This window comes from Pristiophorus japonicus, chromosome 7 (assembly GCF_044704955.1).
Source record: "Pristiophorus japonicus isolate sPriJap1 chromosome 7, sPriJap1.hap1, whole genome shotgun sequence".
NCBI lineage: Eukaryota > Metazoa > Chordata > Chondrichthyes > Pristiophoridae > Pristiophorus > Pristiophorus japonicus.
Genome location: NC_091983.1, coordinates 23,192,558 through 23,204,578, shown reverse-complemented (window position 1 = coordinate 23,204,578; position 12,021 = coordinate 23,192,558). Strand labels below are relative to the sequence as shown.

Genomic DNA, 12,021 nt, shown 5'->3' with positions numbered 1-12,021 from the left:
TGAAATAATTTATATCGGAGCACTTTCTTCCATTTTCACTATTTCTCATTGCATCAACGATCTGCGGCTTTCAACTTTGAGAAGTGACGATGGTCCGGGAACTGCCATAGGACCCCAATTTGCATAATTAATCAATCTCCCAGCCATGTCAGGTGGCCGGGCTGCTCATCCATTTACAAGCCTGCCTGAAAACTGCATCAGAAGAAGTTAACGGGGCGACTGAGGTGCCGTACCTCCCTCCCATCCCCAATATTTTCAATTGATAACCGCCCGTTTATCAGGCAGTTACTGGGCAGCCAGCAGGTGAAAATTACCCCCATTTTCACTGAAGGAAAGACCCGAGTCTTCACTCATAACAGATCTTCACAAACAAGTTGAAGTCAGCAAGCTATTTAACAGCAAATGGACCAGAGAACATGAATACAAAATTCACAAGCCTCGAACAAGATTAGGTGTAAGGAAGACCTTTCTTTCCAATATTTCTCAAAGGATAGCAGATGTGTGGAACTGACTTCCAGAGAAGGTATAAACAGAAAATGCTGGAAATACTCAGCAGGTCAGGTAGCATCTGTGGAGAGAGAAACAGGGTTAACATTTCATGTCCGTGACCTTTCATCTTCAATTGTCCCATTACCATACTCCTTTTGCCTTGCACCATCATCCCTTTTGTCATTTAATCTCCCCTGCCCTCCACCCTATCACAGACCTTTGTTCTTTCCTCCCACTCCCTCCTTTCCCTGCCTCTGCATTTGCATTTCTAATATGTTCCAGTTCTGATGAAAGGTCATCGACCAGAAACGTTAACTCTGCTTCTCTCTCCAGACATGCTGAGCACTTAGCATTACATAGAATATATACACAGAAAATGGCCACTTCTGATCGCTCAGCAGCTAAAATCCCTGCTGGGTAGGGTTGCCAACTCCAGTTAGTAGCATCCCAGGAGATTTCATCACATGACCTCCTGGCTCCAACCGCCCCATCCCCACACTCCCGCCATTGGTCGCCCTACATGTCCATCTGCTTTTCCACTCCAATTGGGTAAGGAGCAGACTCTTCATTACGCAATTGGATGATTCTTGACTCTCAATTAAACAGCCTTTTTTTCCCCCATCTCCAATATTTTTTATCAGTAGTAGATAGAAATGTTCAAGAAAAATGAGAAAAACACATCATATTTTTCAAATGCCCCCAAGATTTTTCGCAGCATTATCCTGGAGGTTAATTTTCAATTCCTGGAGACTCCAGCACAATCCTGGAGCGTTGGCAACCCTACTGCTTGTGTGTGCTATTGAAACTAGGATGTTCCAGATTCGTTCTCCAGGTTGGATAATCTCAGCCAGAATAGCTGTCGAAGTACAACAACCTGGTCTAAGCTCCTCGCGTAAAATAATCAGTGGAAGCTCCTGCCATTGACCACGAGCCAGTGCCTCATGCTGGGACATGGAAGTGTGTCAGTCTCAGATGTAATGCCTCCATGGTCAAATAGCCTGCCAATACTCACTGTGTAGACTTAACCGTGAAGGATGACCATTTGGGTAAGGTCGCTAAGGGCTGGCGGCCCTTAGCGCGTGTCGGGAAAGAAGAAAAAGAAAATGGTTTCCATGTACCTTGAGAACTGGCCTCGGAACATCGGAACAGGAGGAGGCCTTTCAGCCCCTTGAGCCTGTCCTGCCGTTCTTGTGGATCATGGCTGATCTGTACTTCAGCTCCATCTGGTTGTTCCATAACATTTGATACCCTTGCTCAACAAAAATCTCTTATCTACCCTATCAATTCCTTTAATCATCTGAAACATCTCAATTATATTACTTCTTAATTTTCTACACTTAAGGGAATACAAGCCTAGTCTGTGTAACCTTTCCTCATAATTTAACCCTGCTAGCCCCGGTATCATCAACTGAATCTGTGCTGCACCCCCTCCGAAGCCAATAAATCCTGAAAAGTTAGATGGGCTGCATGCCCTGATGTGATCTTCCACTATTTGTGTAATGATTTCATGCCCATCAGCATTATAGCTAGGCATGCAATTTCTGATGTTAAGCTGGAAGGTGTTCAGTAATTTGCGGCAGTCTGAAATTCTGGGCAGAGGAGCTTTTTCCCAGCAGTGTAAGGACCGGTTAATAATGATGGATTTGCCATCCATTTAGACCAAAGCTTTCCCATCTCATCTGTGGATTAGGCCTCCGTCTCACATCTGTCACTTTCCGTCAGCCTGGAAGGTTACTTGCTGCTATAGGTCAGGATTTCTTTTCTGATTTGCTCTTTGCAAACACAGACTGTCACATTTTGTACGGCTGATATCAGCCGCAGCATTTCTCTCCAGTAATAGCGCGATGATTAAATGTCATCTGCACATTAGCTACAACCCTGAAACAAAGCAGTGATTCGGAACACTCCTTCCTTTCTCAATAGAAGCAATTAAGTAATGCAATTCTTTCGGATGAGACATTAAACCCACCCACACTCTCAGGTTGAAGTAAAAGATCCCACGGCACTATTTCAAAGAGAAGCAGGGGAATTCATCCCAGTGTCCTGGGTAACATATTTATCCCTCAACCAACATCCTATCTGGTCATTATCGCACTATTTGTGGGACCTTGCTGCATATGAAGTGACTGCTGCACCGGGAGTGCCAGCCTAGATTTTGTGCTCAAGCCTCTTGAGTGGAGCTTGAACCCACAACCTTCTGATGATGCGAGAAAGCTACCACTGAGCCACAGCTGACACCATTACAACAGTGAACACACTTCAAAAGTACTTCGTTGGCGGTAAAGCACTTCCGTGAGGTCATGAAAGGCACTGCGCTAACTGCGTCTTTCTTTTCTTTTGACCTAAACTTTATTGATTCTCCTTTGGCTTTGCTCCCCATCTCACCTGACTGTTATTGGAGCACGGGGCCAGGGGTGAAAGCCCTCCGATACCTCACTTCAATTGCTCTTCATGTACGAGCCGTGAGCACCACTGGATACAGGCAAGCTGTCCATTGCCAGGGCGTCACATCTCAGCCCTACCTGTCCTCATCATTTCCAGTGTGGGTCCCTCGACAGCAGTCATGATTGGGAGCCATGGCTGATTGTTTACCTTCTCCCAGCCAAGTGGGGGGGGGCGGGGGGGCCGGGAAAGGCATTGTGCCAAATGAGAACAGTTAATTTGGGATGGAGCCAGATCTTTGCAGTCTGTATGGGTGGCGCATTGAACCAGTGGGTCATTGAAGTTTAACCCCTTCTCCCATTGCACAGAACCGAACAAAATCATTTTACACACTTATTGCGTCCATGGGTTTTTTTCCTCTACCAATGAATGGAATTATCTGTGATAACGTTTTTAAGGAATGGCAAGTGAGCATTTTCTCAAAGAGCTTTCTTTGCTTCATGCATTCTCTGTGTAAGTGTGCAATTACCATTGGTTAGATCTCTTACTGGTGGTCGCGGTTGTGTAAGCAGGTCAGAGTTTGCCAGCTTCAAATTAATTGTTCAACGTATACCAGTGACATTAGAAAAGGGCGGGCCAAGAGAACAAGAGGGCCTCCAAGATCGCCCAGATAGTCAGTGCACCTCCTAGTGTGGAGCACAGCCATAGCAACCTGTAAATGCCGTAGGCTGAATCCCCAGTTGATGCCGAGTTAGTTGGTTGCAGTCAAGCAAGTAGCAGGGGTACTGCACTTGCCCTCAGCACCTCTGCGGTTAGGAGTTGGAAAGTTAGCTAGGTTTCTTGTTGCTGGTCATTACCGTGTTAATCCCAGTGGAAAGTTCCTGCATGCAGGCATCAGGTGAAGACAGGGTGGAGGAATTTCCTATTGGGGCGTAATCGGGAATTGACGCCCGTTTGAGTGCCTATTTAGGACTGAGATGCGGAGACATTTCTTCACTCAAGGGTTGTGAATCACTGGAATTCTCCACCCCAGAGGGCTATGAATGCTCAGTTATTGAGTATATTCAAGTAGAGATTGATAAATTTTTTGGCACTAAGGAATCAAGGGATGAGAACATAAGAACATAAGAAATAGAAGCAGGAGTAGGCCATTTGACCCCTCGAGCCAGCTCAGCCATTTAATAAAATCATGGCTGATCTGATCATGGACTCAGCTCCACTTCCCTGCCTGCTCCCCATAACCCTTTATTCCCTTGCACTCAAAAATATGTCTATTTCTGCCTTAAATATATTCAATGACCAAACCTCCACAGCTCTCTGGGGCAGAGAATTCCATAGATTTACAACCCTCTGAGAGAAGAAATTCCTTTTCGTCTGTTTTAAAAGGGCAGCCCCTTATTCTGAGACTATGCCCCCAATTTTAGTTTCCCCTATAATGGAAATATCCTCTCTACATCCACCTTGTCTAGCCCCCTCATTATCTTATATATTTCGATAAGATTATCTCTGATTCTTTTGAACTGCAATGTGTATCGGCACAACCTACTCAATCTATCCTTATAAATCCACCCCCTCATCTTCGGAATCAACCGAGTGAATCTTCTCTGAACAGCTGCCAATGCAAGTTTATCCTTCCTTAAATACGGAAACCAAAACTGCATGCAGTATTCTACCAATACCCTGTGCGGTTGTAGCAGGACTTCTCTGCTTTTATACTCCATCCCCCTTGCAATAAAGGCCAACATTCCATTTGCCTTCCTGATTACTTGCTCTATCTGCATATTAACCTCTGTGTTTCATGCACAAGGACTCCCAGCTCTGTACTGCAGCACTTTGCAATGTTTCTCCATTTAAATTATAATTTGCTTTTCTATTTTTTCTGCCAAAGTGGATAACCTCACATTTTCCCACATTATAATCCATCTGCCAAATTTTTGCCCACTCACTTAGCCTGTTTATATCCCTTTGATGATTCTTTGTGTCCGCCTCACAATTTGCTCTCCAACCCATCGTTATATCATCAGCAAACTTGGCTACATTACACTCTGTCCCTTCATCCAAATCATTAATATAGATTGTAAATAGTTGAGGCCCCAGCACCGATCCCTGCGGCACCCCACTAGTTAATGTTTGCCAACTGGAAAATGACCCATTTATCGCAACTCTCTGTTTTCTGCTCGTTAGCCAATCCTCTATCCATGCTAATATATTACCCCCAACCCCATGAACTTTTATCTTGTGCAATAACCTTTTATGTGGCACCTTATCGAATGCCTTTTGGAAATCCAAATACACCACTTCCACTTTTAGCCCCTTATCCACCCTACTCATTACCTCCTCAAAGAACTCCAGCAAATTTGTCAAACATGATTTCGCTTTCATAAAACCATGCTGACTCTGGATTATGGGGATAGGGCAGGAAAGTGGATTTGAGATATAAGATCTTAATAAATGGCGGAGCAGGCTCGAGGAGCCGTATGGCCTACTCCTGCTCATATTTCTTATGTTCTGATTTTACCGATGTTTATTTGCACCTAAATTTCCTGATGTTCTCATTGACGTACACTGTAATGTAAAGATGATTATAGACAAGCCAATACACTTGGGACCAGAGGAAAGCGCTAAACGTACCCTGTATATTCCTTTAATAAGTACGAAAATTAAAGTTTCAAGCCATCTAACTGTCATTCAAGCATGTCAGGCACAGCATGTTAAATAATTTACAAGTGTGGAAGCTTTTACAATTTTCAATGTGACTCATACAGAAAATGCATCAAAAGAAACACAACACCCAGAGCAGATCTCAGTGAGGATACATGTTTTAACATTGCTCCAAAAATCGCAATTGAACACCAGAATAATGACTTTGTTTCCTGCTGCAATCTAAAATTCTAGGTACGATTTTGAACTCGTTTTGAACCAGCATAATGGTCAGGAAATTTGCTTATTAAGCCTGGAGGCGGAGTCATTATCATTGTTGTGTATAGAAGGACTCCACCAGGCTGAGTACTGTGAGATAAACTTAGTGTGACCTTAGTCTTCTTTATTACAACTCCAAAGTGGCTAAACAACATGGCAGCCAACCTTTTATACTGGCCCTATATGAGTGTGCAGGTGACCATTAGGACTCCAACCGTCACGCCCTTTGGTGGCAAGTATTGCATAGTTACATACATAACAATAATGAGCCGAAATGCGTTTGAGTACAGGGTACGGGTGTAAAATAGCGAGGAAATTCAGGCGTAGCGAAATTATATGCATAATGCACTTTCGCCCATGATTCCTCAAGCCTTTATGTTGGGAACTTAACTCATGCCTGATTACAGGTGTCTCTGGGCACAGGAAATCACACGCTCGGATCCGGCTTGGCTGTAATACCTTCCACAGTCAAATAGTGCCCCCCCACCACTCATTGGCCCCAAGTTTCGTGCCGCGGCGAAAATGGCGCATCTCCGAGCTGGGCGCCTGTTTTTCGTGCCGAAAACTGCGCCTAAAAAAAAGTCCGATATTCTCGAGCTCCTTGGGGCTCGATGTCTGCTTGGCGCGGCGCGCTCTTCGCAGCAGGGGGCGGAGCCTAACACTCGCGCCGATTTTCTAAGTAGCAGGGGGCGGGTACAATTTAAATTAGCCTTCGTGGTGCCGGCAACCCTGCGCGTGCGCGTTGGAGCGTGCGTGCATGCGCAGTCTCACACAAACATTGGCACTCGGCCATTTTTTAAAATACTGCAGAAAAAGTGAAGATTTGTTTCTTGGACCCCTGCAAAGGCTTGTATTTTTTTTTTTTTTGATATTTCTATGTGTGAGGGAGTGCTTTTAGCAGCTCTGCTGAATAAATCACCTGCTGAAATCAGTAAGTTCAGCTTTTCACTGCTAAACTTGCAGAACCGGTGCTGCATTGGTGCATGCAAATTAAGGACTGTTTGTTTGGAGAAATAAGAATGCCAATTCAACTTTGCAATAATACGTGATGTTGACAATGCAGCACCCATTCTGCAAATTTAAATATAAAACTGTTGATGTGGCTGCCTCTCCCTGTCCAAATGGCCTCAGTCCCCCTCACAGCTCGAAGGCTGCTGCTGTATCTTCGGCTGCCGGCCAGCCACTGACGTCGCTGATATCCTGTGGCCGAATGGCCTCACGTCCGTCCGCTGCTGATTCTTTGGCTGCCGGCCAGCCACTGACGCCGCCCCTAAAGCGTGGCCGAATGGCCTCAAGAACCTAAATGAGCTGCGTGTGTCCTGCGTTGATTCTTCGGCTGCCGGCCAGCCACTGACGCCGCTGCTATCTCATGGCTGAATGGCCTCACATCGGTCCGCTGATTCTTCGGCTGCCGGCCAGCCACTGACGCTGCTGATATCTCATGGCTGAATGGCCTCGGGTCCGTCCAGTGCTGCTTCTTCGCGGCCAGCCACGAAGAGAATGAAGGCCTGCCTCAAGCACTGCAGCTCAGCTCGAAGCTTGCTGCCGCTGCAGTCGAGACACTGACGCCACACCCCTGCCTGTCTCCAACATGAAAGGCCTGCCTGAAGCACTTTCTCACAGGTAGGAACATGGTTTATTTAATCTTTTCTTTGCTTATAAATTTTTATTCAGGTTGGATTTATTTGTATAATATTTGTTTAAGTATAACTAAGGATTGATTGTAGAATTTAATGACTTCCCTTCCCCCCCTCCACCCCCCCCCCACCTCGTTCCCTACACCTAATTTGTAACCTATGCCTGATTTTCTAAAGTGTAGACAAGGTTTTTTCGAGCGTACAAAAATCTTCACTTACTCCATTCTAAGTTAGTTTGGAGTAAGTTTTCACTGACGAAACTTTGAAATCAGGCGTAAGTGGCCGGACACGCCCCCTTTTGAAAAAAAAATTCTGTTCCAAAGTGAAACTGTTCTAACTGACTAGAACTGGAGCAAACTAAATGTGGAGAATTCCGATTTCTAAGATACTCCGTTCTACACCAGTTGCTCCTAAAAATCAGGAGCAAATCATGTGGAAACTTGGGGTCATTGTCTCTGTTAACACGTGTAGAATTTCCACTGAGTATCAAGGTCATGGGTTCATAATCTAACCTGGCTCATCAGTGCAGTACTGAGGGAGTGCTGCATTGTCAGAGGTGCCGTCTTTCAGATGAGACGGTAAGCTGAAGCCCCAACTGCTCTCGCAGGTGGATGTAAAAGATTTCATGGCACTATTTGAAGAAGAACAGGGGAGTTCTCCCTCGTATCTGCGTTAAATATTTACCCCTCTGCCAACATCACAAAAATCAGTTTATCTGCTTATTTGTTTATTTGCTGTTTGTGGGAGCTTGCTGTGCGGAAATTGTCTGCCGTGTTTCCTACATTACAACAGCGACCACATTTCAAAAATACTTCACTGGCTGTAAAGCGCTTTGGGACATCCTGAGGATGTGAAGGTGCTATAGAAATGCAAGTCTTTCTTTCTTTCACTTGGGGGGGATATTGGAGAGCAGGTGGTTGATCATAGACACAGATCCTGGTCAACTTCAGCGCCTTTGGAATAGAAAAGGGAATACGAGGATAATAAAAAACACCGGTGCACATTATTTCCTTTTTGAATCTCCAAACCTATTATCAATTGGACAGCACATAAAGACAACAACAGCTTGCAATTATCATCATCATCATAGGCAGGCCCTCGAAATGAGGATGACATGCTTCCATGCCAAAAAACGATGAGTTCCAATGAAGGACCTAATATTCCAAATCCTGAGTTACATCCTGAAGGGTGGAAGATGCCTGTGCGTGGATTTTTTTAACGTGTGGTGGCCGTTACACACCAGCCACCACACGGGTGTGACAGAGCTAGGTCTTGGTCCAGTGGCAAGGATTACCCAAGACGACTGGAGACCTGTTCTGCTGCACGGACCTAGTGCGCACGCATATCGCAGTGTGGGCTGGCCCGTGCTGCCGCTGGGCCCCTGGCCCCGAACTCACGCCTCTCCTGGGCCCCGATCACATCCCTCTACAGTCTCTCGCCGCTCCTTCACCCCGATCTCGCCGCTCCTGCTGTGTCTGCCCACGCTCCAATTCGGATTCATATTTGTATTTATACTTGCATTTATATAGTGCCTTCAACATGGTAAAACATTCCAAGGCGCTTCACAGGAGCTTTATCAGGCAAAATTTGCCACTGAGAAAGAAAGACTTGCATTTATATAGCGCCTTTCAAAATCACCGGATGTGTCAAAGTGCTTTACAGCCAAAGAGGTACTTTTGAAGTATAATCACTGTTGTAATGTGGGAAACATGGCAGCTAATTTGCGCACAGCAAACTCCGACAAACAGCAACATGATAATGACCAGATAATCTGTTTTTGTTATGTTGATTGAGGGATAAACAGGACACCATGGAAAACTCCCCTGCTCTTCTTTGAAATAGTGCCATGGAATCTTTTACGTCCACCTGAGAGAGTAGACAGGGCCTCAGTTTAATGTCTCATCCAAAAGACAGCACTTCCGACAGTGCAGCACTCCCTCAGCACTGCACTGGGGTGTCAGCCTCGATTTATGTGCTCATGTTCCTGAAGTAGGACTAGAACCCACAACCTTCTGACCCACTGAGCCACAGCTGACACCGAGAGCCACACGAGGATATTAGGACAGGTGATCAAAAGCCTGGTCGAAGCGATAGGTTTTCAGGAGTGCCTTACAGGAGGGGAAGTAGAGAGTTGGAGAGGCTTCGGGAGGGGAGTCCAGAGCTTAAGGCCAAGACGGATGAAGGCACGGCCCACAATACTGGAGCGATGAAAATCGGGGATGCGCAAGAGACCAGAATTGGAGGAGTGCAGCGATCTCGGAGGGTTATAGGGCTGGAGAAGGTTACAGAGATAGGGAGGGGAGAGGCCATGGAGAAATTTGAGAAAATAAAGGGCGATTCAGATGGAAAGAATTAATGGGGACACCACACTTATGTTTAGATGGCCTCTTTGTTTATAAAACTATTGGTAGGTTTAGAATTAAAAGCTCCAAAGCTCAATGCACATGCAGATTGATTTGTCTTATGCTGTGTGCAATATCTTTTTTTTTACTTTCTTTGAAAACAAACATCAAAACTGAGATAGAGTTAGTCACCCCATGACACTATTACATCTGTGTATGTTTCTAATATAGTCCAGTGCTACTGTAGGCTGTGCTAGCTAATGGGAACATTTACATAAAGGAGACACTGATTCATTCCCCTACGTGCATTACTGGATAAAGGGGACTTTGTATTTTTTTGCCGTGGGTTGATCCCCATTAAGCAGCCAAATTTCAGCCTCTCGAAAATGCCTCTTACCGCCGGAAACGGCGGCCACACGACGGAGTCGAATGGCCGCTGATTTGGAGTCAAATGGCCGCCGCTCGCGAAATTCTCCGAGGTGCTTTTTCCGGCGGTCCCCACTTCTGCCGATCCGTGCGTCGCCAAAGTGCACACCGCCGATCTCCCACACTTCAACTTAACTTTTGGGGGGAAAAAATCCTTCGGGGCTGCTGAGCGGTGTGCCCAACAGCTTTTTCTGTTGGCGCACTGTAGTTGGCTGTGTGTGCGACATGGCTGTGCGGCAGTCATTCAAGGGGAGGGTGCACTGCCCCCTCTCGGGTGCCAGGCTGCTGGCCCGGCCAAAACCCTCCCTGGTGGCCCAGTGGAACCTAACAAACAAAGTCGTCAGCTGAGGAGAAGGAGCTTAAAAATTGAAGCTGCAATCTTTACCGTTTTTTTTAAATCGCAGGAAGGAATAACCTTTCATCACCTTGGTTAAGGCTTGTTAAATAACCTTGAAACCTGATAAGTGCATTTCCGAGCTTTCAATCAAGTGTTATTCAACAGATGATTAGTTCCATCCATTTCACATTTGAATTCTACATCGGGGACAGTTAAAAATGCAGTCCGTGACACACAGCCTAAAGCCAGCAGTAACAGCCTGAGTGATGAGCAATCAATACATGCAGAGAACTGCATTTACATTCTCAAATCACAGTCAGCAAATGGGCATTCAAATAAAACCATGACTGCCATCATGGCTGTGCTCATTTCAGTACTTACAATAAAGTCAATTTCGATGGGATTATGCGAGGAATCTAAAATAAAAATAGAAAGAGAAACTGGGCGGTGCACGGCAGGTCTGTTGGCATCTGTAAAGCGAAAAGGCAAGTTATGATGTTTTGGAAAGGTACAAAATCGAGATCTCTGACCTGCTTTTTCTCTGCTCAAACGCTGGCTGCCACACTGTGTCCTTCCAGCATCCAGTGTCTACAATAACTTACATTTACATTGCATTTTGACGTAGTAATAACATTCCGAGGTGCCTCACACAAGCGTAATCAGACAGAACTTGAAACCAAGCCACATAAGGAGATATTAGGAGAGATGACCAAAAGCTTGGTCAAAGAGGTAGGTTTTTTAGGAGCCTCTTAAAGGAGGAAAGAGAGGTAGAGAGGCAGATAGGTTTAGGGAGGGAGTTCCAGAGCTTGGGGCCCAGGCAGTTACCCCCAATGGAGGGGCCGGAGGATGTGATGGACACACAAGAGGCCAGAATAGCAGGAGTGCAGAGATTGGGGAGGGTTGCAGGACTGGAGGAAATTACAGAGATTAGGAGAGGCGAGGTCATGGAGGGATTTGAACACAAGTATGAGAATTTGAATGCATCATTGGAAAATGAAATGACACATTCGAAAGCAAAATTGCACAGAGGACAAGACATTTAACAGATTGACAATTCAGAACAATGAAGCATTCATTTAAACTTTAAGGACAAATGTTCAGTGCACTGGATCACCTGGGGTGAAATCAGGCAGGTTGGAGCACAAACCTGGGCAGGAAGTGGCCTGTTTTTCTTTCTGTTTAAATTAGTGGAAGATGATTCAGCAGGCTCTGCTACGGGCCTGCGCTCCAACTCACCCAAGATCCCGATTGTCATGTATCTTACACGACTGTACATAACTGTATCTTATCATGCTATACATGACTGTAACTAGATAGGACCTGTAACCACAAGCATACCTTACCACCAGGGGTGCACTTGCAGGAGATACTGGATACCTGTTCTACACAGGTATATAAAGACAGGTCTTAGGCAAGTGTGGCATTCGAGAGCTGTGTAATAAAGGTGCAGGTCCTGAGTGACCTTGACTTCAGCATGTGCCTCGTGTGA

General features: G+C 45.5%; 1 protein-coding gene across 1 annotated transcript in view; it reads right to left on the bottom strand.

The window, feature by feature from the left end:
* Nucleotides 1-12,021, bottom strand: part of LOC139266569 (protein eyes shut homolog) — a 341,043-nt gene that overhangs the window by 313,011 nt on the left and 16,011 nt on the right. The window contains exon 2 of the mRNA XM_070884164.1: nucleotides 10,167-10,325. Within this exon, the coding sequence (XP_070740265.1) occupies nucleotides 10,167-10,325 (159 nt within the window). The remainder of the gene's footprint in view (nucleotides 1-10,166; nucleotides 10,326-12,021) is intronic.